The sequence below is a fragment of the Musa acuminata genome, chromosome BXJ1-3 (genome assembly GCF_036884655.1).
Source record: "Musa acuminata AAA Group cultivar baxijiao chromosome BXJ1-3, Cavendish_Baxijiao_AAA, whole genome shotgun sequence".
Taxonomy (NCBI): Eukaryota; Viridiplantae; Streptophyta; class Magnoliopsida; order Zingiberales; family Musaceae; genus Musa; species Musa acuminata.
In genome coordinates, this window is record NC_088329.1 from 41,937,905 (window position 1) to 41,965,558 (window position 27,654).

At 40.2% G+C, this 27,654-nt stretch overlaps 4 protein-coding genes across 10 annotated transcripts; all 4 read left to right on the forward strand.

Moving 5' to 3' along the window:
- The first annotated feature begins 59 nt into the window (after positions 1–59).
- On the forward strand, positions 60–4,544 carry LOC103978809 (arginine-specific demethylase JMJ22). The gene is made up of 2 exons (XM_009394742.3): positions 60–1,428; positions 4,105–4,544. Exons 1-2 carry the CDS (start codon positions 104–106, stop codon positions 4,343–4,345), a joined length of 1,566 nt encoding a protein of 521 aa, XP_009393017.2. The 5' UTR covers positions 60–103; the 3' UTR covers positions 4,346–4,544.
- Positions 4,545–5,270: 726 nt separating this feature from the next.
- On the forward strand, positions 5,271–6,210 carry LOC135637991 (uncharacterized). Its single transcript, XM_065150908.1, has one exon. It carries the CDS (start codon positions 5,323–5,325, stop codon positions 5,824–5,826), a length of 504 nt encoding a protein of 167 aa, XP_065006980.1. The 5' UTR covers positions 5,271–5,322; the 3' UTR covers positions 5,827–6,210.
- A 1,135-nt stretch (positions 6,211–7,345) lies between these two features.
- LOC103978807 (nuclear pore complex protein NUP1) lies at positions 7,346–22,731 on the forward strand. Of its 7 annotated transcripts, none has more exons than XR_010494530.1 (10): positions 7,346–7,800; positions 10,436–10,482; positions 11,813–11,961; positions 12,238–12,577; positions 13,655–13,966; positions 14,090–14,164; positions 15,901–16,629; positions 16,740–17,164; positions 18,368–20,646; positions 21,793–22,731. XR_010494530.1 is itself a non-coding variant. In XM_065139872.1 (10 exons), the coding sequence occupies exons 1-10, from the start codon at positions 7,539–7,541 to the stop codon at positions 20,487–20,489; spliced, it is 4,353 nt and encodes a 1,450-aa protein (XP_064995944.1). In that variant the 5' UTR covers positions 7,346–7,538; the 3' UTR covers positions 20,490–20,898. The 7 variants fall into 7 exon arrangements, 6 of the variants coding, with proteins under 6 accessions (XP_064995944.1, XP_064995937.1, XP_009393015.2 ...); XM_065139872.1 differs by lacking the exon at positions 21,793–22,731 and having other exon boundaries at positions 16,740–16,950; positions 17,059–17,164; positions 18,368–20,898; XM_065139865.1 differs by lacking the exon at positions 21,793–22,731 and having other exon boundaries at positions 15,901–16,057; positions 16,133–16,629; positions 18,368–20,898.
- Positions 22,732–24,588: 1,857 nt separating this feature from the next.
- LOC135637995 (protein YABBY 2-like) lies at positions 24,589–26,764 on the forward strand. The gene is made up of 6 exons (XM_065150915.1): positions 24,589–24,657; positions 25,646–25,765; positions 25,838–25,955; positions 26,157–26,202; positions 26,334–26,409; positions 26,519–26,764. Exons 1-6 carry the CDS (start codon positions 24,589–24,591, stop codon positions 26,576–26,578), a joined length of 489 nt encoding a protein of 162 aa, XP_065006987.1. The 3' UTR covers positions 26,579–26,764.
- The last annotated feature ends 890 nt before the right edge of the window (positions 26,765–27,654 follow it).

The following is a 27,654-nucleotide window of genomic DNA, read 5'->3' on the forward strand; positions in this document are numbered from 1 at the left end:
CCGATGGCCCGCCCCAGGTTTTGTAGCCCAACTCATATATAAACCCGCTCTGCTCCCAGGTTCTCCTCATCACAAGCCATCGGCCAAAACTCTTTGAGGCAATATGCCGAGCGCTTTCCATCGTCTCACGTCTCCCCACCTCATCCGAAAGAAACCACCGTCGGCGGCTAGAAAGAAGAAGAAGAAGAAGAGAACAGGTATCCCCTTCTCCAAACCTCAACCATTAGAACACCAAGTAGCCGAAGAAGAAGAAGAGGAGGGGATGGGGGAAGAGCAGGTGTTCGGGTTTAAGCTGAAGCCCTCCGCCTCGTCCCGTCTCCACGCCATCCAACCTCTCGGCAACCTCCTCCTCCTCGGCGACGCCTCCGCCTCCGCCTCCGTCAACGCCCGCGACCATGGCCTCGGCATTCTTCGCGCCCTGCCTGACGACCTCCTCCTCGACGTCCTTGCCCTCCTCCCTGCCCGCGACCTCGCCGCCCTCTCCGCTGCCAGCCGCTCCCTCTACGTCTTCGCTACCCACGACACCCTCTGGCGCGCCCTCGTCCTTGACCACTTGCACGGCAACTTCTCGTTCCGTGGCTCTTGGAGGTCCACCTTCCTCTCTGCCGTTAGCTCCCATCCTCCTCCTTCCTCTTCGGCTCTCGTGATCAGGAATTTCTACTCGGACTACCTCTTCCAGAGCTGGCTCTGCGCCAATATCGAGATGAAGCCTGAGTGGCTCGAGATCGACAACATCGAGAGGCGGCGCGGGATCTCCGTGGAGGAGTTCATCAGCCGCTACGAGGAGCCTAATAAGCCGGTCTTGCTGGAAGGATGCCTCGACGAGTGGCCGGCGATGAAGGGGTGGAGCCGGGAACGCCTGGTTCGGATCTGCGGCGGCGTCAAGTTCGCTGTGGGTCCTGTGGAGATGACCCTGGAGCGGTACTTCCAGTATGCGGACGCCACGAAGGAGGAGCGACCGCTTTACCTCTTCGATCCCATGTTCGCTGAGAAGGTTTCCGAGCTTGGGTCCGAGTATGAGGTCCCCAATTACTTCAGGGAGGATCTGTTTGCCGTAATGGGGAAGGAGCGGCCGGACTACCGGTGGATAATACTTGGGCCCGCGGGCTCAGGATCGTCGTTCCATGTGGATCCGAACTCCACTTCCGCGTGGAACGCGGTGATCAAGGGTTCCAAGAAGTGGGTCATGTTTCCTCCGGAGGTCGTACCCCCCGGAGTGCATCCGAGCCCGGACGGAGCTGAGGTTGCCTGTCCGGTGTCCATCATGGAGTGGTTCATGAACTTCTATGTGGCTTGTAGAAAATGGAAGAAGAGGCCGGTCGAGTGCGTGTGCAGAGCCGGGGAGGTAGTATTTGTGCCTAATGGATGGTGGCATCTGGTGGTCAATCTTGAGGACTCCATTGCCATTACACAGAACTATGTGAGCCGGTAAGATTCCTTATGCTTTCTAATCGTTCATTTGCTTGTAAACTATAGTACTGTAGACCTGTTTCTGAACAGTTATAGCAAAAACTGAACTTTTTCTTGATACTTGAGATCAAATGAACATAACATTATGAAGGGCAAAGTGTCAAGAAATTGTTTGTTATCTGGGAAATCCAAATTCTAGACTTTGTGAGTGACTGCAACAGCTCTATCTTCAGTGCCTTTGTTGCTTAAATCAGTGGGAGAGAATGAGTCTGAATGGTCATATTATGCTTTAATTTCTTGAGGTTAAGCTGCAAATTGAGAATAAGCAAAATGTCCCAGGACAATTCCATCTTATATTGTAACTTGAAGAAAAATAAATTAAATTTTGTTGCCCGTCTTTCCCAACGAAGTCCAATTGCTTGTTGGAGCCACTTCATTTGCCTCCGATGAAGTATAAGATGTTGATACTTTAAAGGCACAAATATCCAATAGTTGAGATTCAAATAGGTTGGTTAAGGTCAGGGGAATGTTCTCAACAATATGGTTCTCAACCGTATTTGAATCAACAATATGATTCAAATATGGTTCTTTGAGATTCAAAGGCACAAAGAAAATAAGAGATTTATTTTCTTTTGTTTTCTTGAGGTTTGATCGCTTTTTTGAGGTTCATAATTCTGGTAGTCCCTTTTGAATTTGTTAAAATACATCTCTTATTTTCTTTGCTAGCTTTTTTTTTTTTTTGCTTATTGTAAATGGAAAAGAGTGTCATTATCACTATTTTTTTCTCAATAAAAAAAACTTTTAACCGTTTAAAGATCAAGATGAGAAATTGAGATTTTTTAAATTGATTATCAAAATATGAATAAAATGAAAGTGTTCAGAAGGATGAAAAAGCTGAGAAAAAAAAAACCAGAGATCAATAAACAATGAACATATTAGAAAATCGATATAAGATGTAATATGATTCAACAACTCCCTCTATAAGAAAAAAATTAAAATGTTTTGTTATATGAAAAGAATCAGTATAAGAAGATTAGTAAATGATAACACAGGGCAGGTTAGAGTGTGGAAAAATTGTAGCTGACTGATTGTGGTGGTGGTTTCTATGAGGTTATTGTATAAATACAGAAAAGGGAAACAAAGCATGTGATCCAGAGGTGGAGGATTTAGGAAAAGGATATATGTTTTGACTACGCAATCTTAAGTCCTTAAAACTCGCCCCCACTAGAGAAAATGGCTTCACACCAAATCACAAACGCTTGGGAAATGGAAACCTTCACTTTATTCAACCTCTTTTAATAGCTTATTAAGGACATAGGGAAAAAAGAACCAAACCTAATAAAGAAAAAGCATATATGGATTGTGATTAATTTTATCTCTTGAACTAATGGCTTCTTGTAATCATTCCAAACTCCCTATTATGGAGAATTTTCATTTATATTTTGGCTACTCCTTGATGAGAGATGTTCTTATTTCTGCAAGATCCTTAGTTGGGTGTGGTACCATTCTTGGACAATATTTTTAGTCAACCAAACCATTTATCTGTTGAACAGCAGAGTTTTCGTTTCTTAATTTTGACAGTCTTAATAAGAAAATTTTGATTAAATCTTCACCATTGAAATCCTGCCCATTCCGAACATATAGGACGTTTCGATTGTAGGAAAACATCCAACCTGACAAAATATTATACAGATTACAAAAAATCAAAATACATGGCAACTTATTTCAGTTGTAGGAAAACATCCAAACTGACAAAATATTATACAGATTACAAAAATTCAAATTTTCTAGATAAGATTGAGATGTGAAAACTAAAGTATCATCTTGTATGAACCCAAGTTTATCATTTACCCACTAAGACTAGGTCCAGATTTTCTTCTTCTGATGCCCATAGACCTGGAAGGCTCCCATACCTGCATCAGTTTCTAGTACCAAAGAATCATGTGATAACAACATTTTAATCAATTACAAATGTCTGTCTCTGGTGGATTGTTGTTTCAGTAGCTTCTTTCTGGTGTATCACTGAATGGGGGGTATTCGCGGAAGTTCTTTAACCAGTTTCCAGTTAGGCTATATATGTTATCCTATTCAATCGGTCCTTTTTTTTTGTCGTTTTCAATTTCATGCTAGATTCTGCCTTGTCTTTCTACTTGCACAATTCATTCTATATTAAGTTATCCCCTACAAACACACACAACTAAGGTAGGTAGCCCTTGCTTTTAGAGTGTGTAGCAATGAATCGCCTTTGCCTGCATATTTTGCAATATTTTCACAGATTATTGGGAATTTACCTGAAGATCTTCATCTTTGAAAAATAATTTAGCACTTGAGAATCAGAATGCTTTTGGATAATCATCTAGAAGTCTTCTAGAAAATTTTCCAGATCTACCCATATATGCATGGTTTTTATTCTGTCGCAAAACCTCAAATCACATATTTATGGTCCCATCAGCCAAACACTTTTAAAAAGAGCATAGTGTGTGTTTATGGTGGAATTTGCTTTGAATCGGGTAAATGTTTAGCCTGTGAAGTATAAATTCAAAATTGCCCGATGTCATTTTTGAACACGATGGAAGTTTTGCACTTGTACTTGTATGTTTAGACAGCGGACACTTTTTCTCGAGTAAACTTTCGCTGGTATGTATTGTTGAATTTCCAACTGGCACTCGTTTATGATTTTTGTTGGCGTTGCAGAAGAAATCTGTTCAATGTTCTGGATTTTCTTGGCAAGCCCAATGCCAGTGAGCTTGTCTCTGGAACCAAAGATAGGGTGAATCTGTACGAGAAGTTTCGAAGTGCTCTTGATGCTTCCTATCCCGGAATGATCGATGAGGTCACAGCAAAAGCCGAAGAGAAGATGGCTCAGAAGAAAAAACCATCATTCTGGGAGACTGTTACTGATACTAAGGTTGGAGGATTCAAGTTCTCCTTCTAACCCATTCAGATTAAAGATTAGCAAGAAGAGAACTCCAGAGAACTCAGTTCATTTCTCTACATTTATCCACTTCTTTTTCCCTTTTGTATGAACCGTCTGATTGACAACCATGAGGAGTTTTGTGTTCCTTGTAATGCCATTTATTTCCTAAATATAACTCAGTTTTGTACTTGAGATTTCATATATGTGCTTCACTTTACACTTTTGCTTGTCTGCTATTGTGATTGGAGTGCCATGACATGAGAACATCCACACGACCCTTAAAGCTACACAGAAGCTTCAGATCAGGATATCGAACGAATTGACAGCTGTTGTCGTCTCCCTGCCACCATTTCCTGACGGTTGACTCGCTAGCGCAGCCCCGGAACGTTCCCCAAGCGATCCTAACCCTTGATTGCTGAATCGGACGGGTGCTATTTTGGGTGTGATTTATTCGGTACTTCTCCTCATGTGGCAGTCGTCCTCATCCGACACGCCCAAATCTGTGGGAAAGGAGTTCGCCGGTTCGGCTCGTCCAACTCAGCATCCAAAATAATCCACCATCCAACTCAGCAGCTCACCTAAAAAACCACTTGGGAAGCTTCCCAACTCCCACAAGCGTTACCATGAACCCGTCCCGATACCCCATTTCACGCGTCCATGACGACAGGGGCCCCGCCAGCTCAAGTACGGTGTAAGATAACCTTTAGGACGTCCCCTCTCTTATCCATTGCCCCTTATTTCGGAACTCCTATACCAGCGGAGCAACACAACTATCATTCTCCACCAACCACCAGAGAGCTACAAAGCCGACGTGGCGTGAAATGCTTGAAAGCGAAGCACGTTATCCAGCTCCAGATATTGATTGTATCGTCGTATTCTGATCCGCCAGCCTTATAAAGGCTCGATTTCCGTTCGGCTTTCTTCGTCGCTTAGTATTTCGCCATTTCGGAGACCGCTCGAACGGGAAGGCAACGATTGGAAGGAGGGAGGGGCAGATGGAGAGGAAGCCGTCCGACTCTCCCAATTTAATGCGTCATTCGGCCGGAGCCGCCAGTGCCGCCTCGACCCCCGGCCGACGGTGGGCGCAGATCGCAGAAGAGAAGCCGAAGCCGAAGCTGGCAGCCCGGGTCACGGAGGCGGCCGGGGAGACGGTGGCGGAGTGCGCGGCAGTATTATGCTGCTGCCCCTGCGGCCTGGCGAACCTCTTCTTCGTGGCGGCTGTCAAGCTGCCGGCGGGGCTTGTCCGGCGGGCCCTGCGATTGAGACGGAAGCGTCGCGCCGGCTACGGAAAGGTGAAAGCCGGGATCTTGCGGACCAGAGTCGGCTCCTTTGACGACGACGACTTCAGTATTCACCACGGGACATTTTTTATGGCAATGGGGGCCAAAGAGGTATGGCCAGCGAAGGCGGTGTCGCCAGAGCTGTTGCAGTTGGAGAAGGAGATGACAGCGAGATTCTACAGCACTGGGTTTTGGCGGAGCCCTTCACAAAAGGAGTAAAGGGAACATGGCACCCCGGTCCCGGAGGGGAAATGTCAAAGGTGAGAACTTTGCCCCTCTTGGATCTTAAAGGGGAGAAAAAGCGGTTGCTTCCGATTGTTCTGCCCCGGTGCATCTCACAGAGAGATTATAATCCATTTACATGATCAATTTGTTGTTGTAAAGCACACTGGATGAAATGATATAAACAATGGGTTTAATTTCACCAAGAAAGAGATCGCATTTGTCTCCCTGAAAGTACTTGATCTCGATCATTTGATGGGACTCTCCGGGTATGCATCGTTGCTTGTTTGACTCTGTTTTCCTTTTTCTTTCGTGGCTTTGGCTCGTCGTTTGTCCATTCACAGATTAAATTAGGCTTTAAAATCGTACTGTAATCATATGTGAGTGTTCTATTTGAATACCTATAACATAATTCATTGAGGACAGAGGTGGATTTTGGTCTCTCCAGGTTTGTCCACTTCTGTATTCAGGATCATGAAAACAGAGTTCGGGATATAGTGGTTCCTTGGAAACATATGAGTCAGCAAGATGTCATTTTCGCCTGCTAATAACTTGTCCATCTCTCTTAGTCTTCTATGGCGGCGCCAAATGTAACAGCCGTCGCTTTTAACTGATCTGGAATGGATTTTTCCTGGAAGAAGATGGCTTGGTGCCCTGTTCTTCACAAGTTCATGAAACAGCTTGATGCAAGGTCATCTGACAAGCCTATTGTTCTGTGACATCGATCGTTGTTCCGCCAAGGAACATGATGTCGATTTACTGTTGGATCTCAATTAACAGCCTGCCAATAAATCTTTCAGCCAAGTTTGTGCGAGTGTAAGAAATCAGTGCTCCAATAAATCTCTTCTACCTTCAACCCTGTCATGAAAACCCCTACACATCATTCATGAAAGATGGCTTTGTTTTGCTGTTTACATTTATACATTGTTTATTTGAAAGAAACTTTTGATCCTTCGTTCATTCAAAGATCCCATTTTTTTTTCCTTGTTATTTTTCTACCAAAATCACCAGAAAACAAATTTACAATATTTTTTCATATATTTATTAAATAGAAATTATGTGAGTCCAAAGATTCGAGTTCCCAACTCACGTGGTCAGTGGGTCCCGCTCGCCGCATCTGTGGCTCGGTGTCCGAGCCGGGCTTTCGACTCTGTTCCCACCCACGTTCGTGTACCAGATGTTTCGCTCGGAATCCTTATCCTCTTACGTGGCGAGTTAAAAGTTTGGCACATAGGACTCGCAGATGAGGTGGAATCGGGCCCACACGTCGTAGTGTGTCTTTTAGATCTTCTGCGGAAACAACATTATTTTTTGGGACACCTACGTAACAGCCTTACGAGAATACCCAGAGATGCTGACCGTCAGATCTCGCATACCAACTCAGATGACCGTTGATTAGGCGTTCGTTTAATCTTAGTTTTTTTTTTCCGGGCGCCCAAGACGATCTCCCAATGCGAATACGCCAACTGTACTCGAGCGTGACGTTGGTATACGTTTATTAATCCGTCACACCACGTATACCGCATGCGCCGTCGTACTCGGTTCTCCGCGGTCCGCCGTTCCCGTCTATCGCCTCCACCCTTTTCTTCCACCTCGCTGCGTCCCTCTCCGTCGCCAGCCCGAAGCCTGAAGCCCTTCTTCGCCTCTTCGCCTCCCCCGCTCCTCAGACACTGTGGCTCTGTTATTTGGGGCTTGTCTCGCTTTCTCCCATGGCGGCGTACGAGAGTGATGGCGGCGGGATCGGGGGCAAGTTCCGGAAGCGCCTCTTCCGGCCGGCCCCCGCGACGCCGTACGATCGGCCCCAGGCGGCGGCACGCCCCGCCCAGCCGCTTCCGGCGGAGCCGCGGGGGAACGGGTGGCTCTCCAGGCTCGTGGACCCCGCGACCCGGATCATCTCCTGGAGCGCATCCCGCCTCTTCCCCTCCTCCGTCTTCCAGAAGCGGCTTGGCGCCCCTCCTGCCGCGCCGCCAGGTTTGGTCCCTCCTTATTCTTTTGCTCATGTACTTGGTTGTCCCGTTCTTGGAGCTTTCGGTTAGGGCTCTTATTTTCTAGGGTTTTTATTGGGATTTTTTTGTTTCTGGAATTCGCGGTGGCTTCTTTTGATATCGGATCATCAAGATTACTTTTTTCAAGGGTGTGTGTTCGGGGTTCGTATTGTCGTTTTTGTTGAGGTACCCGATCTCTTGTATCGTGCTTAGACCATGTTGGAACTTTATGTCAATTTTCAAGAAACAAACGTGGAATCTTGGAAGAATTATTCTTTGTTGCATCCATCTGTCATCTAGGATACTCTAGCACCTTAAGTTATCGTAATTAATAGTGTTTTCTCTTTTGTCAGTATGTGATACGTTTCTGCTTGGTAAAAAATGTTGTTTTCTTGGATTGCTCGGCAATTGCATGACGTAATTACATCATGCTGATGGATTATCAGAAACCTCTGGTACTTTGTTGTTTTATCCATGTTCAATATTATTTTTTGTTGCATTTGAACACAGCATTTGTTGTTATCATATTTTATTCGCATTTGCTGTATCAATTCTAGCTTCCTAGCTGTGGTAATATGACCTTTAGTTAGTGGGTCTCTGAGAAACCCTTTGGCAATATGCGAGTTTAACAAGTTGCAATCTAGTACCTAGATTTGCTGTCAATACTGAGTTTTGGAATTGGAAACCAGGATATTAGTGCTTATTTTAAAATCAAGTTCTGCAATTGTTGCACTAATGAAATTGTAAACCATGAAAAGAAATTAAACTCTGCAAGTTGTTTGTTATATGTTGGTCTGAGCTACCAATTCAAATTCATTTCCTTATCAATCACCTGACAAGGCCTCAGATAGCTCAGAGTATAGGAAATCTCTTTGACCCAGAGGTTGAATTACACGATCTACCATTGGGTTATCTTGGGTATATCTTACTAGGATTTTAACTTGTTTAATTCAAATACAGCATGCTTAGGCAGAAGTGATAGGCTTAGCAGTTGGTTCACATGTAAGTCCTATCAGTCTCATCAGCCTTTGTTTGACTTGTTCAGACTCTTATAAGGCTGCGCCCATTTAGCATGTGGCTTGGACTCAGAGTAATGCTGTGCTCCACCCACCCATTTTCCTTGTTTTCTCTGCTTCATATTCTTCTTTCTTTCCCTGCTCTACGTATTCAATCACTATTGATTGATTTCTTTGTGATCACTTCTGTACTGTATTTTATGCATCACAATCTCTTGTAGACTTTCCCCTTTATACATTTCATCACATGCTTCCATACTGCAAATAAAGCTCTTCTGACTTATTTCTTCCTGGATGAGCAAATTTATGCATTTTTCACCTAAATATTAGCATAGATTAGGTACTCCTCACAGAATGTTGTCATTATTATCCAAGCTATGTCCAATGAAGCAAAACTAGATTGAGAAGGTTTTAGTTTTATGACCGATTATAGGCTGATGTCAGCCCTTTGAAATTGATTCTTGTTTCTGGCAAGGCACAGCTAGAAAAAAGATATACTTGCCTAAAGAATCATAGAGGCTAGTTATAAGGTACAAAATATACTTTCTAGTACAATTTAGTTTATCAGAATTTTGATTCTATATAATTCTTATAGATGATATTAACTCATTACAGATTGGTGTTGAACGATGTCTTATCCCCAATGGTAATTGTTTCATTTTTGGAAGAATGATAATCAAATTTTCTTTTAATACACATTTATCATTTAGAGGGCCATAGCTATTTTCTGTTAGCTGTTGCACTTCTCCATTAGGCTAGATTTCAAAAATGTTTATGAATTTATTGTCTCATGTAGATGCAATATGCATTTGATGTATTATCCCCAAGGTATGCAATACCGTACCTACCGGTGTTTTGAGGTTGGTTCGATACAGTACGGTACCGTGTACTGAGCGGTATGCCAGGGCGTACCGAGCGATACACCTAATTTAGGTGTAAAACCTTCCGAAAATACCTGAAAAAAAAAAAGTTAGGATAGAGTTTTTAAGTTAGAAATAAATATAGTAATAGCATAAGTTTAGCAAAATCAATGTAAATTAGGTAAGAATAGTATCACATATCTTTTTCGGGCTTTGAAATATATCTTGTGCAAAGTTCGTATTTCAGTCCATTATGGATTGTCCTTATGTAAACATACATGTTGATTAGAAAGTTCTTCCTCTTAATCTTTCCAAATTAGCCTCGATTCAATTCACAAATCGCTGTTTTGTAGAGTTTAAGAGAGCACAAATGTGAGAAAAAAAGAGTTTGAGATAGTTTAAGAGAGTATGAGAATGTAATGAAGTGAAATAGGGAAGAAGAAGAGTTTAAATACTATGAGAAATGGCTCCAACGGTCAATTTGACCGTTGGAGCATTGTATCACTGTTACCGAGCGATTTTAAATATTTGACCATTGGAGCACTGTATTACTGTTACTGAGCGGTTTTAAATATTTCTTTCTCTTACTGTAGCACTGTAGCATGTTCAGTTCGGTAACGGACGGTTCGTGTACCGGTATGTCGTCGGACCGGTACGTACCGCCCGTACCGGGTGGTACTATTCGAAATTGCATACCTTGATTATCCCATTGTTTTTTATTGTGACAACTACATTATTCTTGCAGATGCAAATCAAAGACCAGTGGAGGAAGTCATCAAAGAACCGTCTACTGTAAGCACCAGAAACACTCATACCTTTAGATGTTAATGGAGAATTTTCTAGTCAGTAACCAACATTCTCACTGAATTATTATTTCTGTATAGCTTTTGAGATTGAGCTTAAAGTATGTTTCTGATTAGTTCGAGTATATTCAGCTTTGTTAGGACTTAGGAGTTCCTATGTGTTGAATTCTTAGTTCAACTTATTTTCAGTTTGGTTGGTTCTTAGATTTTCACTATTATATCAGGAAAATGATGCAGAAGTTTTGCTACAAATGAACAGTTTTAGTAAATTTTTGCTGTAATTAGAGAAATAGCCAGAATGTAGTGTATACTAATTTTAATAGAGAAGATATAGAATCTAAAGAGATTGGAGAACATAAAGCAAGCAAAGATAGAGAGAATCAAGGAAGTGAGAAATGAGGAAAGTTGACTCATTTCTCTACAAATCTTTGCAAAAATGGCTAATAGAGAGATAATTGATTTCATCCACTAGAAATTTAAGCATAAGCTGCACCCTAAAGGGAAAATAAAGGGAGAAAAAATTAAATTTTTTTAGATATGTGCTTGCAGGTTATCATCGCTTCATTGTTGGTTCCAAGTCTCTACAAACATTTTGGATCCAAGTCTTGTCATGAGATTGAATTTTCCATATACATTAAGATGCATGCATATTCTGTGGTCTTGTATCCTTTGTGTATTCCTATAGCTTTATTCTGCTGATTGAAGTCATACATGCATATGCAGTGAAAGTTGCTGCTATTGTGTTGCAGGCTACTAACTGGCAGTTTAATAAAGGACTAACTGTATGTCTCAACTATATGAGGTTTGCATTTAGTATAAGTTTCATCAAGGTTATAAATTTTAGTTCATGATGGCATCCCGGTGATGTTCTGACATTGTGTTTGCTGATCAAATGAATTGGAACTGTTCCATGCCGCCTCTCTGTGCAAAGTTAGCAAATGTTGGCAGACGTAGAGCACAGCTTGTCACACTTAAATCCACAATGCACATGCAGATGAGGGTGTTTTAACTATGTAATTACTTAGTAATATGACTTTTGAGTTTTGCATGTTTCAGATTGCCTGCCGGTTACTAGTGCTCCATATGGTTAGACTTTAGTGGCTACTAGACACTATATTCTATGGTCACTGAATAGCCTGTTCTCGACTTGTGCCCTTCTCTCTTGGCCATCCTTTGAGGGCATCTGCATTAATAGTTTTTTTTTTTTGTGAAATTAAACTTGCTTTTGACTGATTGTTTCCATTTTCCAATAACTAGACACTTTTTCTGGATCTATGTTAATAACCAATCTTTTATGCCTTTCAAAAATTTACCTACAGAATTCATTACACGAAGTGCAAGAACATCTCAGTGATGGAAAAAATGCAGTGAATAGTTCCAATGCTGGCAGCGCTCAACATGGAACCAGTTCTCATGTCGATGGAGTTTTTGAACTCGAGCAACTACTGAAGCAGAAAACTTTTACAAGGTAATTGTCTGCAACTTGGGACCATACTATTGAATGTGTAGTCTGTTTTTATTTTGGTGGCTGTAATATAGATGGTTTTTCATGTTGCTGCTGGATACTATGTGAATATTGCAGTTGGACTAGTTCTTATTCGAACCACGTGATATCTCTTACATTGATATCACATCTTTTAGTATCTTATTAATAACTATAAAAGCACAATTGGCCTGATATACTTAATTATCTTATTTGTCGTATATGTTGTTCCTTCTGTTATACTTATTACTAATTTGGCAGGACTGAGTTTGATCACTTGACCCAGTTATTACATTCAAGAATTGTGGAACCAAATGCACGAGAAGTGGCTGTGAATTCTGAGAATATAGAGATAACAAATGTTCGAGGTCAAACTAATAATGCTGTTGAAGTAAATGTATTACAACCAGCATCAAGTTATGAAATAGAAATGCCAACTATTCCAGGTGAAGCAAATAAGAAGCAGCAGTGTGCTAATGATGTATCACAACCAATGTCAAGTTTCAATAATAAGGATAAAAGAGTTGCTTCAGAACAAGAAAGAAGAGAGGTATTTTCTGGGTTACATGAAATTGTTACAGTTCCTGCACCTGGCCTGGCTGTAAGATAATGGTCCTTTGCTTTTTTTCTCTTATTAGCAATAAGAACCTTTATTTTAACTGCTGAACCCTTATTATATAAGCAATAGGAACCTGTACTTTTTTAATACTTCTTGCCAAGGATTAAAAGTTTGATCTGAGCGCTGTACCAGTCCTTGGCCAGACCAGAATGAGTTTGGTAAGTACCAGCATACCGACAAATGATATGTTGACATACTGGTTGGAACATACCAATGAGAAAGAGGGAGAGAAGAGGGTGGCAAGGAGAAGGTGAGGAGCAGGGTAGGAGGTAGAGGATGTAGTGGAGGAGAACGAGGCAGAAGAGGATTATCGGATGCAACGTGGCCTGTGGGGAGAATCGCATGCATGCAAGAGAGAGAGAGAGGAGTGTGGGTAAAGTAAAAATATAAATAGATAGCTGTCACTATAAAAAGTTAAAAAGTAGATTAATTTCAAATTGGATGATCATAATTGCTTGGTCCAGGTGCTGTTTTTTGGTTGGATCAGTAAATATTGGACAGGACAAACTGGTCCGACCAGTTATATGAAAAATTGGTGCGTGCATTATCTTTTGGATCAAATTTACTAGATATCTTGTTGATGTCCTATGGCTAAACTGATTCCTTCTAAAGTATAGATTATAAATATCAAAGACCTTCTTTTGCAGCCTAAACTTGCTAGGTACTTTGTTGCTTCAGTTATTATTTCATTCTCAACTTGTTTGACTTATCAGATTTTGCTCCAATTTTTTTTTTGGAAAAGCCAGCCTCTTATGCTTAGACGAGAATAAAGACTTGCTAATTAGTCTTTTAGGATTAATGAGACTTCTATAGTCATTTGTTTAGGAGGGGAGGATTGATGATATATCGTTCGATGCACTATACAATTTCAAGTATAATTGCAACCCATATGCATGAAAAGTGCTTCTTGACTTTGACCACGTTTGGATTCTAGATAAATCATTTAATAGGTTAATTGTTTCAGTTTAAGGTAGTTCAGCTCAATTGAATAACTTATTAATTACAAATTTTAGTTTTTATTAAGGACATTAAATATGTTTATTTTCTAATGCATTACAGAGTACCAAGGAAGAAGCTGCCTCGTCAACAAAAATTGCTAAGACACATATGAGTTCTAGGTTTTTTAAATCTTCTGCATCTCTAAGCGTGCAAAATAAATTATTTCGGGACGATAGAGCAATGCCAATTGGAACACCGTATGCAAGGAAACCATCCAATCATTCGTTGGTATTGAGAACTGCAGTCCGCAATTCTGAACCTGTTGAAACTAGACGAAACAGCTTGTTGAGTTCAGGAATTTATGGCAGATCAGCAATATATAAAATGTCTCGTTCTCCATACTTCAAGCCCTGTTCAATGGCTAACTTAGGGGTAAGTGCAGATTTATTTAGTAATAACTACTTCCTTTGGAGAAAATTAAGATTCCCTTTTTTGTTTCCTCCATTGAGGAACGTTGTTTCCCACCTCAGAATATCTTGTATGCTGTTGCTTCAGGGTGACAGATCTTCGCTGGATGACTATGGTTGCCCCTCTATGTCTGAAAACATTACACACTCTGGTGGCAGACAGGTTTGAGCCTTTTACTTTGCAACACCCTTCAATTAATTTGCCTAATAAAGCACTCTTATTTAACTAATTTTATAGAGCTCCATGACGGTAAAATATCTATATAGCTGACCCCAAATAATTTGGGCATTGTAGCCAACACGTGCAACATCAATTTGATAAGTGGATAGTGCTCATACAAGCCTAACCTTCATTATCCATTCGTTTGTGTCTTAAACTGTATTTGTTGTTGAATTAGTATGCCTACATAACACATATAAAACTTGGATTGTAGAGATTATACCTGGGTGGTTTTTGAATATATTATATGAGGGAGGCTTCATTTAGTTATCATGCTCATGAATGATTATGACTTTATTAAATAGAGTAACCACTTATGTTTTGGGACTAGAAATGGCATAGCAAACTTGGTGATATAGAATTCTCTGCATACATCTAGTATGCTCTCATCAGCCAGCATAATATTGAACATACAGCATATTCTGAAGACAACATGAAGAATCCAATTATGGCACAAAACAGTAGTTGAAATCATGAAGATTTAAGGACTACAGAAGAAATAATATCTCTCGATGTGCACCATGTGTGCCTTAAAAGAATTTCGTGCAGAAGCACCAGTAGGGGTTGTGGCACAGTAACAGGCCATGCTCACCACCTAATTGGTGGCATCCTTGGGTCATTTCATGTGCAATACTGTGCTTCTTGTTTGGCTTTACAGTATTTCTTCTCTTTTCTCTGTTTGTGGTTCCGTTTATCAAAGCATGCTTAAAGGCCCTTCTCTGCTTACAGTTTTTCCTTGTGCCTTTTTGTTTCTTTCCTTCTTAAGGAAGATATTACAGGCCTGAATTGTAGTGTTACACTTCCTTTCAGGTATCTATAATTATGCTGTTTTCTAGTGTAGCTTTACTGGTGCTTCCCTTTCCTCACTGCTCATAGGATCACATTTTATTACAACCTTTTATTATTTTCATTTATGTTGATTTCTTTCATATTTCGACCCAGTCCTTGCAATGTCATCTGTCCATTTCTGTCTTACATGCTGCCCCCATTATGTTTCATTAGAAATTCACAGATCACTCACAGTGTATCTTCCACATTGTACATTTCCAGAGGTGTCGGGCTTGCCATGGTTGAAAACTGTATTCTTTAAAATTGCTTTTATGTTCATAATTAATACATGTATATTTGTATGATCAAATATCTATAATGTGGTATGGAACTAGGAGATTAAACTATGTTAAACCTTAATTTAAATGGTTACACATGTAACAATTATTTAGTCCTGTTCAATTTTGGTGTTTCTAACACTAAAATTGGACTTTTTTAGGTTAACATTTTAAATCTAAACATAGTGATGATATAATTAAGAAAGCCAAATCAAATGGTTTTCCATTCTGTTTAACAGTTTGTCGTTTCACTTGCACCCCTACTGAAGAAGTAGAATCCTTGACATCAAGCAATAGCTGGTCGTGAGTACTCTCTCCCAAGGGGCCTGCTTCAAGTACCATAAACAGACATATGATGTCAAGAGCCCATGATGGTTATTTGTTGTTGTATGCCAATTCTTTCATAAGGTAGAAATAAAATGCAAATGTGACTGAGGCCGCAGCCCTGATTTTATGGCTTCGCATGGATTTTCCTGATTTCATGTGTTATGATACTTATTTTGTATCTTATTCTGTTTTTTTGCATATGTTCTATGAGTCCAATATGGGATTTTTTTTGTTACCAATTGGCAGACGTTTAAACGAGGGAGATCACTTTTAGAGGATGATATCGGATCATCTGGTCCCACCCGTAGGACACATCAGAAGTCCAACTTGATGTCTCCATTAGCAAGTCCATACTTGTCGCGGGGGAATTCTCTGCCTTCTTCATCAACTCGTGTTGATCAAGGTTCTGTAACTTTAAACCAAAAGCTTCTCCATTTGAATGAACAAGAGAATGACCATAGTGAGTTTCAAACTGTAGAAAATAGTGGGGTTCCTTCTGTTCCACTTCCTCCCCAGTCCAGTGAGATGGCTAGGAAAATTCTACAGCAACCTGATAAACTGGTGACTTCTCCAAAAGGGCAATCCTCTAATCTGAAAATTGACATGGATGAATCACCATTTCTGTTGACTCATAACATGCTTCATGGACAAGCTCTTAAAAGCATGGAGGAAATTGATATGTCTAAGTTTTTGAATGTGCAAAAAAATGGCAGTTTGAAATCTCCCAGTGATTCACACCAAAAAAGTTTTGGAAATACTATTTCTCAGAAGCAAGACAAGTCTGAAGAAAATGGCTCTACCAAGAGTGCTGTTAAAGGGGTTCGATTTGCATACACAAACTCTGTTCTCGAGAAACCTAATAACGTATCTGGCAGAGAGGCCAAACCTAGTACGACAACTGCTCATTTTGTTGTTTCAGGTGCTGCTACAACTACCTCACAAAAAAAACCATCATTCCAGATGAGTGCACCCGAGGTATGTTATTGCAAGTATCTTCTAAATATATTTTGTGATTTTGTCTTTCAAATTTATTTGGATGCTCTATGACCAGCAAAATTCAATGCATTTTTCCTTTATTTATCAAGGATCTTGTCGAGTTGGATGATGATAGCGATGATATAAAGGATTCTCCAAGTACAGCTACTATTGTTGGTAATAAACCTTTGTTGATATCGAAGTGTGAGATTACACACGAAAAGCCTAAATTGGAGAAATCTATGAAATCTTCCTCTAATAATATTTGTACATCCATGGGGGTATCGGATGGGGATTCCACCAAGATATCCAATGGGCTTGGTATGGAAAAAATGAATGGATTTTTTTTCTCTGCTGCACCTGCTTCAACCATTTCATCTCAAGTACCATTAATGGTTTCTAATTTCACAACATCGCTTATGAAATCAGCCCCACAGTGTGAGGAAACCCCTGCTCCTACATTTAAAGCTGATTTGGTGGAGCTTGCATCTGGATCTGCTTCAACTGCTGCTGGTGCTAGTGGCCTTGGTTTCAGGTTTTTATTTAGAATTTGAATTTTACTTCATTGTCTTTTGACCTTTCAAATTTTGTTGCCCATCTTCATTTTGAACAAATGAGTGGTACAACAACATGGAGAATATTCTAGTAATACGTAAATTTTCTCTTCATATCAATTTACATCATCCTCTGAAAGTTTGCCAACTCGCAACAAATGCGACTGATGATGACATTTGATACATTCCTTATGGTTGGTCATTTATTTTCCATACTCTGAAACCTATTCTTTCTAAATCCTTCGATCCATGTTTAAAACACACTATAATTATATAATTACTTATATAATTGAATATAGATTAGCTTCATTCTATTGCTACGGTGAATCATACACTTAAAACAGTAAGGAACGTTAGATGACTAACTGTTTGAGGTTTAGGTAGAGGTAGTTCATTCAGAATAATTGGTTCTTGTGGAAGGTTTTAGAAGGGTTGTTGACAAGAAAAGAGAAAATTTGGGCATAAAGTTAATGCTATTGCAAGGAACATGATGTTTTATGGGTTTGCAGGTAGTTTTTGTAAAAAGGGTTTGCTTTTAAGCAACTGAAAAGTGGAGTCTGGAATTCTCAAATGCTATAATTAAACAGTGCAAAACCTCATGCAGACAGTGTCTTGGGATCTGGAATTTTAGTAGTAGCATAAAGATTTGAAGCATTAGTCAGCCCTTTAAAATAATTATAGGCAATGCAGAGAACTTTTTGTCCTGAGTCGAAACATAAAATTTCTGTAGAATTTTCTTTTTGTTGTATTTTGTATTGTTGGAACTTGGAATCATTATAGTTTTATTCAATAAGATGATGCTTTTATCTCAGATGCCAGGAGTGATGTCATTATCTTTGTTGTAATGTTTTAATATTCTAATTAATGCACTCTTGTAGCTTTAACAAAAATTTTCTCAGTGGTGAGCACTTGTTTCATTCATGGTTGTAGTTCTTGTATGCCTGTAGGGAAAAGACCTATCTTGTGCTTTCGTTGTACATGAAGTTGATTGTCCTTATTTGCAGTCATTCAATTCTTACTTTGAAAACTTGATATGATGAAATCTGATCTGTGGATGTAGTATTTTTCAGCATGTATAATCATGTTATAATTATATATCCCCAAATATGTATATATATTTCTTATATGAAGGAATCTTGCAAAGTTCTTATCTTATAATTCTGAGTACTTGATTGGTATTGTAGTAATGCCACGACAGCAACTGTATTAGAAGGCTCAAAAGGTGAAGTTGTCCAAACTTCAAAAGGTGGGGACCTATTCAATGCATTTGGGAATGCTGCATTGCCGACCTTATCTGGTTTTGGAGCTTTTAGGACATCTGAACTAAATGATGGCATCACTTCATCCACTGCCATATCTTCAGCTCTTGTTGCTCTGTCCATGACATTGGGTGCTTCATTCGCACCAGGTTTCTCCACCAGCACCAGCATGGCACCTAATTCTTCAGCTACCATCTCATCTGATGCGCCTATATTTTCCACAATCCCCTCCTTCCAGTTTGGTGCTAGTGGCTCTTTTGGTGCTTCTAATGCAGTAACTTCATCAACAGAAAAATCTGAGTCTACCAATTTGGTGGGAGAGTCTGTCAAGTCATCTGTTTTCAGTGTAAGCAGCTCTGCTCCTCTACTAGGTACATCTGCTGCATTTTCAAGCACCAGAAGCAACAGCTCAGCCGTTCTGACACCATCAATATTCGCAAGCACGAGCAATGGCTCCTCTGCTCTGCCAGCGCCAGCATTATTTAGTACAGCCACTGGTGGTTCTTCTGCTATGTCATTGTCGTCAGGTTTCTCCACAAGCACCAGCATGGCACCTAGTTCTGCAGCTACCATCTCATCTGCTGCACCTATACTTTCCACAATCCCCTCGTTCCAGTTTGGTGCTAGTGGCTCTTTTGGTGGTGCTAGCACAGTAACTTCATCAACAGAAAAATCTGATTCTACCAATTTGGTGGGAGAGCCTGTCAAGTCATCTGCTTTCAGTGTAAGCAGCTCTGCTCCTCTAGGTACATCTGCGGCATTATCAAACACCAGAAGCAACAGCTCAGCTGTTCTGACACCATCAATATTTGCAAGCACAAGCAATAGCTCCTCTGCTCTGCCAGCACCAGCATTATTTAGTACAGCCACTGGTTCTTCTGCTGTGTCAATGTTGCCAGGTTTCTCAACTTCATCCAATGGATTCAGTGGTTTTGGTTCATCACCACAATCTGGTGGTGCCAATTCATTGTTTTCAAGTAACAGTTCTCAGAACTTGACAGTGTTTGGCACAACAGCAGAATCTAGTTTCAGCACTCAGCCAGCACAGTCTGGAACTGGGATGTCACATGCTTTGCCAATATCATCATCTAATACCTTCGGTTCATCAATTCCTACGACAATGTTTGGTCTAAGTGGCACTTCCTCATCTGGTTCTGCAAGCTCATCATTTGGTTTCTCAACGCCTGGTTTGGAGCCTCTTGGTTCAAGTTCTGGCTTCTCTTTCCCGACTGCTACTGGGTCATCTTCCAGTTCTGGCAGTAGTAGTACCATTCCACCGGCAAAGAGTTTTGTTTCAAGTACTGGGTTGTCCACCATTTCAACTTTAAGTGCTGGCGACAGCAGCAGCTCCCATGTATGGTCTACGCCTTTTGGTTCAAGTGGCTTTTCCTTTGCAGCAAGTGCTATTTCATCAGCCAATTCCAGTGGAAATTTATCCCTTGTAGCAGGTACAGGCACTGGCCTGTTCAAGTCCACTTCACATTCAGCCCAGTCATCACCTTCTGGCTCCATTTTTGCCTCAACCACTTTTTCACCTGCTACAGGGCTTCCATTTGGGTCAGCTCCCTCTTCAGGGAGTTCACCTTTCATGTTTGGTTCATCATCAGGGTCAGTTTCTTCATTCACTTCAGTTGGAAGCACAACTTCACTGATTTCTCTTGTGCAGCCTGTGTTTGGAGCACCAAATCAGACAAGTGGTTTGAATTCAGGTTCACCTGGAAATGACCAGATGAATGTTGAGGATAGTATGGCTGATGATTCTGTCCAGTCTTCGGTTCTTCCGGCAGTGAAATTTGGACAACCAACAAATACACCTGCATCTCCTAACTTTGTGTTCGGTTCCCCAGCTACTCCTGGTGGGACAACAACCTTTCAGTTTGGCAGCCAGCAGAATAATTTTATGCCTCAAAGCCCATCTCCATTTCAACCAGCTGGAAATTTAGAGTTTGCTGCGGGAGGAAGCTTCTCTTTGGGAAGTAGTGGTGGTGGTGACACGTCTGGTCGAAGGACAGTGAAAGTAAGACGAGATAAGCATCGGAAAAGGTAGGGGAGGATTCGAGTTGATCAAGATGCATTTGCGGCACTAGCTTGATGGCTTTTGTTTATTATTTGATGGCAAAGGATTTTGATGTCAAAAGGTAAGTGTTATTTGTCTCAGATCAAAGTGCATGGTCTCTGGAGTCTGGGCGAATGTTCTCCAGAATGTAAGTGTACTTTCCCTGTCATTTTAGATTTCAGCTTGCACTCAAAAGTTTTACTTTCACCTCCAAGTATTTTAGGGTTTTCCAGCCTCCTTCAGCCTATATCATTGCACTTTTGGTTTCTTTATAAACCGTATGAAGGACTATTGCACTTTGGCTTTGGTGTCAAGTATCGACATCCATTGTTGGTATGCTTGTACTTCATACTTGTATTGTGGAGCTCATAACACCATTCTTAATGCAATCTCTATCACATATCAGCGATCATCGCATGTGAGAACTTAAAGTTTGATGCATGTTTTCTCTTTTGACACCATTCTGTGATTATTATAGAACAAATGCTGCCGTTTTTCCTCAAATTGTTCACATGGTCCACTGCCTCTGTCATCACAACCAGCCAGTACCAAACAAAAGCAAACAAAGATGGCTTTCTTTCTACAAGGAATCGCCAAATCAACTTATCTTGAACTTCTAAGATTCATAAAAATTTTCTGTTGCATATCCTGGAAGTTATAGAAGGAACTCAAGTGATCTAGTTTTCTGATCTGGGTTTTGGTTGATCACTAAATTTTAGTGTATTTTAATAATATTTAGTGTATGAATGGTTCCTAAACACTCCAAGCAGATTTAACCGTTGCTGTTTGATTAGTTTTTAGTTTGTTTTCTGAACCTTAGGGGGAATGAACTAACAACTGGATTGTTATGTCTAACTCACAAAGCCTGTCATATACAGATGAGATATTAATCGGATTCTCTTATCGGCACCAGACTATTAGACAATTATGTAATTTCAATTTGAAAAAAAGGTTTTTTTATTTCACATTCATCTAGACCTGTTCTGTGGATAGTAGTCAAGCATTTTTTCATGTTCATCTATCTTCTTTTTTTTTTGTCTACTTTCCTAATTGGGCTGATGCTGATTGGCTTGTGAACGATTGCACACTTTGATGAGGTAGTTGTCAAGGCTTGAATTTTTCGACATTAAAAATGCTGGTTTTGAGTGACATTGTTTGCTGATTTATGAAACTGTAGTCTTTACTCTATAGTGTAACAACTGCAGAAAGTGGGGTTGTATTATGTATTTCCTCATCATCATAGCAAGAATTGTTAATCTTAGATCTGTCATTGTTCTGTTCCGTGGACCTGAAGAATGATGTCTCGGAGGAACTGTGCTGCTGCATCAGGATCAGTCAGTTTGATGAGATGTCTGCAACCTAGTTTTTTTGCTTTAGAAGATCTGTGTGGTTGATTTCTGTTTGCTTTAGCGAAGCTACATGTGTCTGCTGGAGTCAGCTGTTGCAATCACAAGTCGGAAGAGTTCTTTGACAAATTGCACTTTGAACCAGTTTATAAAGGGTCGATGACCGTGTTCAGGTTCCTAGTTCCAAATTTAAGTGAAATTGGCCGAGTTTCAAGTTTCTTTGCCATGTAAAAAGCTGATATTGCAACTCTCGACACTATTCATTGCATGTCATCCTGATATAAGGACCTGAAAACTGATCTAATGATGGCAATTGCTCCTGATACAAGATGTGTTGATGTATTATGCCCTAACGTAACCTGATCTTTTTCCTGAGGTCTTGTATGGCTCTAAAGTCAGAAAAGCTGTTCTACTCGTCGCATCATGTTGGTGGTTTTCATTTTACAAAGTTTTTGATAGTATGTTGGAACAACAACAGTTTCAAGTGAGAAATGAAGGCAATATTGCAAGAATGTCAAGTGTGCAAAGCTGTAATCAATCATGTTCCAGACACGGAGGTAATCAATGGAATGCTGGCTAGAAGATGGTGGGCTTTGTTTTAACTTGGTACAAGAGAGCATCCATATCTGGTGATCTGTTATATGGTGTTGTTTTTGCTGCTTTCAACATATGTAACAGATAGTTTGCTGGAAATGGTGTTTAGATTCTGGAATGCTGTGTTCTTTCTAGCTATTAATGTTTCATTTTTTGCTTTGCTTTGTTTTCATTGTGGAGAACTCAGTAGCTGGTAATATTTCTGCAAACATGAACTTATTCATGTACTATGAGAGTTTCCTGTGTCCTAAGAGATGCACAAAAGCAGTGATAATAGCTTCAGTTTCAGTTCATGTTCGTGTGATTTCCTAACCAGAAGATATCCATATAGTCTTTTGTGTTTATCTTATGATTGTGTTTGTGTTTGGATCATTTTAGTAAATGGACGATTTATGTCATCTATGTTACGGATTTAGTTAATTATGTTGTGGATTTATGGTATATATATATATATATATATGTATATATATGTATATATATATATATATATGTATATATGTATGTATATATATATATATATGTACGTATGTATCTACATACATATATATATATATATATGTATATATATATATATATGTATGTATGTATGTATGTATGTATGTATGTATGTATGTATGTATGTATGTATGTATGTATGTATATACACGAAAAAAACCTCTTCTTTTTTTTTTCTTTCCGAACTAAAACCCTTCCAGAATTCCTCTTTCTATTTACATAATTTAATCTTGATCGTAATCCTCATCGCAAAGCCACCTCCTGGATGTCTTCTTCTTGAATCAAGAAGCTCGCTTCCTCCTGTTGACCCGGTCATTTCATCATCCTTGAGGTCGATCGCGTTCCCGGTCATTTCATCATCCAAGGCAATGTTGATGAGGAGATTCCATAGGGATGGCATAGGTTTAGGAATGTTGTTTATCCCAATACAAGAGACCACCATGAGAATAACCACTTCTCTTCATACAAGTCCTTAGATGACGAAGTAGGTGATATAGAACAGATAACCTAGCTGGAGATGGTCACACATCTCAGCCAGAATGAATCATGTGGAGGTACTCTGCTTATACCATTCTTCTCGTAGTCCTTGTCCTCTACTGTCATCCTGATGTGTTTTGCTTGAATCCAGGAACTTCACATGGAATTGTCTGAGGAGCGAGCTCCCTGGTCCTATTACCTTCATCACCTCCCCTGTTTTGTGCTTCTGCTGTGTATCTAACAAGGCATCTCTACACTGACAGTAATGGGCCCATGATCAGAGTACGATTGCATCGTGATCGACGTGACAGTCGACACGACCCGTCTTTCTTGAGGGAAGGAATGAACACGGGCTTGTTCTTTGAAATCAGATGATCTATTGAGTCTTCTCTACCTCGATGGACTGACTATATACAGTTTGTTCTTGTGCCCAGTTCGTCAACATATCTTGATGGCCAGGTAAACTACTACAAGAATTGCAGGACCAGACCGAAGTTGATGATGCAAGGAGGAGCAGAACTATAGGAATGCGTCCACGGCATACCTTCCCTACGAATCTCTGAGGTCATGTCATTGCGGAGTTTTCCGATTAAAACAACGAGTTAGGTTTTGAATATTGGAAGCATGCTTCTCCCCGACAGCTGTTTTTAGAGAGACTCTTCCGATCATCATGCTGAAAGCTTCTGTTTTGGAGAACGAAGACTGATCCTAAAGTTTCCATAAATAATGGAAGAAAACAAAGGCATCATCTATTCTCCCAATAGTTACAGTACCTTTGGGGAGCCTAAACATCCAATCCGATGGGACACCGCATGGGTAGAAGAAGCATAGCAGATGAGCTGAATTTTCTAGTTAAGAATAATTAAAGAAAGAAAAAACAAAGATCGGTGAAGAAAGATTCTTCACCGTAGATTTGTAAGTTCAGTAATCATTCTTCTCCCCATTGCCATCCCCACATATCAGAGCTACAGGAAGAGGAAGCAACAAATGAACTGTCACCCACTCAATTCACTGAGTAATCATTCTTCATAACCCTCGAGACTTGTTGTTTTCCACAACTCCTCTCATAGAACATCCTATTCTTTTACCCGCACCAGTTTGGAATCCAACCTTTGGGTAGCCTATTGCTTTCTTATCTTCGTGATTCATGCAAAAGACCAGAAAGCCGGCCGCCGGTGATGTCGGACCATGTCTTCCCCGAGCAAGCTTGCTACGTCAACTGCAACTTCTGCAACACTCCTCTCGTGGTATACTCTCTCTCTCTCTCTCTCTCTCTCTCTCTCTCTCTCTCTCTGCGCATTCATTCATATGGGCAAATTCATCGTTCGGTTGACGACCAGATGCCATGTTTACGGTAGACTTGAAGTGTTTATGGAAGAAAATAGCTTATATCTGATTTCGTTTTACTACCTTCATCTTAAAACCAAGTTTTAGGGTTAGTCTCCTATAATATATCTTAAGCAACAAAAACTTAAGAGCCTGTGTTCCAGAAAACGAATCGAGATCTTTATGGCTCATCTAATATGCCAATCAAGACCTTGAAGAAGGTGATCCACCATCGTCATGCAGGGTTTCTGCATTCCAAATCTTGTGAGATGTCTATATGATAAAGATACTTCACAGATTTGGAACCGCAGCCGACCTACTGCATGGTATATTACATGTCCTTCACTTACAGATCTGCGAGACCTGATTAGGTATTCTTCTTTGATTTGCGTTAGCCAACAAAGAAATGAACTCACATCTTTCACAGTCATCTGAAACCCTAATTTGTTGCAGAACCTGCAAACCTATATATCGATCAGACTTACATGGTTATTTGTGTGTGCAGTCTCTCTCTTTTGTGCCAAATGTTCTGAGACCTATTCCTGGCACTTGGCTGCCACAAAGTTCCTTTCACTAAGAGCTCTCTCTTGCTGCCACAAACTGGTGTGCAATGAGGTTGTGATTCCCCTCATAGCTGTTAGCTATTCTCATCACTTGCTTGAATCTAAACATGCAGTGATGATTGCTGTGAATATATATCCTTCTTAATTTATCATTGGAATGATATATTTTGACCAGAAATTAAAAATAAGTTTAACTGCTTTTGTTGGCTGGAAGATCAAGCAGAACACATGTATGTGTTTAGATTGTAAATCCAGGAAAGGTTGTGAAATTTCATGATGTGCTAACCCATAAGAAGGCTACAAGAATATGAAAAGATGTTCTTCAACCTCTAATTGTTTGCTGCAGGTTAATGTCCCAGGCAACAATTTACTCGATGTTGTCACAGTAAGATGTGGGCTCTGTGCTAATTTACTGTCTGTGGATCTCGAAGCATTGCTTGGGGAACTCCCAAATCAGAGTTTTCAGGTTCAGTACCAAAATTTTGACTCTTCTTTATTTCCCCTTCTTTAACTTATGATGGAGGAATCACAAGTGCAGAATCACAACCCTGGTTCTCTCCACCCCCACATGGATTGTGGATCTTCCTCGAGATGCACCAGGCTATCAGCGATGAACTCAGTTGATTGTGTTCAACAGCAAACACACCCTATCCAACGTACGCTTTTCTATGTTTTCCTAACTATTGTCATCGAAATTTACTTCTCAGTTCTTTAAGGTCAATCTTCTCAATGTTGGCGTACTTATATCATGTATAGATTAGTTTCTTCTATATGCATTGATCTTTACTTCTTCTGTTTCGTGCAAGAAAGAACTTTTTTGTATCTGACTGATATCTGCATCTTCTTACTGTAAGCAGCAACCGAGAAGCGACGTGTTCCATCTGCCTATAACAAGTTCATCAAGTGAGTTCCTCAGATCCAATGGCCTCCAACTATTGTAGCTGTTCTAAATGTTTTAGAGGCACTACTAACCTGCCATTGGATTTCTCGTTATATGTATTAGTAACAATGTTTGGGTATTTCTTTCTGTTCAGGGAGGAGATACGGCGGCTGAAGGCAAAAGATCCCGACATCAGCCACAAGGAAGCTTTCAGCACTGCAGCCAAAAACGTAAGCAGTTGCATTGTTTATTAGATGTTTATGAAGACTGAAGTGATGACATGAAAGCAACTACTAGGAAGTCAAATGCTAATTCATGCAGCTTTCTGTCGACTTGCAGTGGGCACACTTCCCCGAAATCCATTTCGGGCCATCCGTGAAGGGGAGTAAACAAGTTTAGGTTGGAGGTCAATGCTGCCCAAACCGAGCGGAGGTTGTCATGCTTTTTGCAGCAGCAGTGTACGTTTAATGGTCTGTAGTTCTTTATGGAGTGTTCTTGTGGACGATGGTGTGAAGAAAGTAGTTGTACCACCGGTGGTCAGGGTTTGTAGGGTCGAAGAAACACTTGGCTGATGCCTCCTGTCAATAAGCAAGTTAACCTTCATGGCTTCTGAATACAATGCAGTATGCATATTTTGTATTGTGCTCTCATGACAAGTAAAAGATGAACAGCCAGAGTTAGGCACGCTTACCTCTTTGACATCAAAGATGAACTTAGCTACAGTGGGCAAAGCCAATTACATTCATATGGTCATGTTGCAGCACCATCCTCTTATTGCTTTGCTCACTGTAGCTCAGCTGAATCAACAAGACAAAATGATTATGAATAAAGAGTTTAAACTGAAAATAATATAAAACTTACCTTTTTTGCGTTATGATAGGTAAGATGAGATCAAATCTTAAACATGAAAATGAATTATTCGGGTAAACTCTGATGGCTAGCTAGCCCACCATGATCAGAGCTCATTAGAGAGGGATGGAGCAGTGATCATGAGAGAGAGGAGTGGATTGACGAAACTTTAGCATTGAGACTCTAATTTACATCCAATATAAGCATCGAGTGTATGGAGACGGTGGGTGGGTGCATGCACATTAAGATCGGATCGTGTACGTGAACTAGTGAGAGATGCATGCAGATTAAGATTACGTGTATGAACCAACCAGCAGAGGTGCATGTAAGTCTCATCGTGATGAGCAAATCATGGCTTTTATCTCTATACTGAAAACTTTCGTAGGAGAATTATGGATTAAATCATGGTTCTAAATATATAGGCTGTAATTAATTAATGTAGGGGAGTATTGTGCATATAACTATATCTATCTAAACTCTGAGTTTGGTTTAAGGTAGATAAAGCTTGTTTTTCTAGCATAGAATCTGTTGACCTTCTCATTGGTTTTGAGTTTATATTGTTCTAAGGAATTGGCTTTGATGGATGAAATTTATATTGCTTGCAAGAAAATATATTTGTGCAAGTT

What these genes read in the sequence shown, in the direction of transcription:
- LOC103978809 (XM_009394742.3), top strand. Translation starts at nt 104, where the DNA reads ATGCCGAGCGCTTTCCATCGTCTCACGTCTCCCCACCTCATCCGAAAG. An exon ending in ACACAGAACTATGTGAGCCG is followed by an intron (nt 1,429 to 4,104) that starts GTAAGATTCCTT and finishes TTGGCGTTGCAG; the next exon opens with AAGAAATCTGTTCAATGTTC.
- LOC135637991 (XM_065150908.1), top strand. Translation starts at nt 5,323, where the DNA reads ATGGAGAGGAAGCCGTCCGACTCTCCCAATTTAATGCGTCATTCGGCC.
- LOC103978807 (XM_065139853.1), top strand. Translation starts at nt 7,539, where the DNA reads ATGGCGGCGTACGAGAGTGATGGCGGCGGGATCGGGGGCAAGTTCCGG. An exon ending in CACACTCTGGTGGCAGACAG is followed by an intron (nt 14,165 to 15,900) that starts GTTTGAGCCTTT and finishes ACCAATTGGCAG; the next exon opens with ACGTTTAAACGAGGGAGATC. An exon ending in GCTAGTGGCCTTGGTTTCAG is followed by an intron (nt 17,165 to 18,367) that starts GTTTTTATTTAG and finishes TTGGTATTGTAG; the next exon opens with TAATGCCACGACAGCAACTG.
- LOC135637995 (XM_065150915.1), top strand. Translation starts at nt 24,589, where the DNA reads ATGTCGGACCATGTCTTCCCCGAGCAAGCTTGCTACGTCAACTGCAAC. An exon ending in TCTGCAACACTCCTCTCGTG is followed by an intron (nt 24,658 to 25,645) that starts GTATACTCTCTC and finishes TGTTTGCTGCAG; the next exon opens with GTTAATGTCCCAGGCAACAA. An exon ending in GCCTATAACAAGTTCATCAA is followed by an intron (nt 26,203 to 26,333) that starts GTGAGTTCCTCA and finishes CTTTCTGTTCAG; the next exon opens with GGAGGAGATACGGCGGCTGA.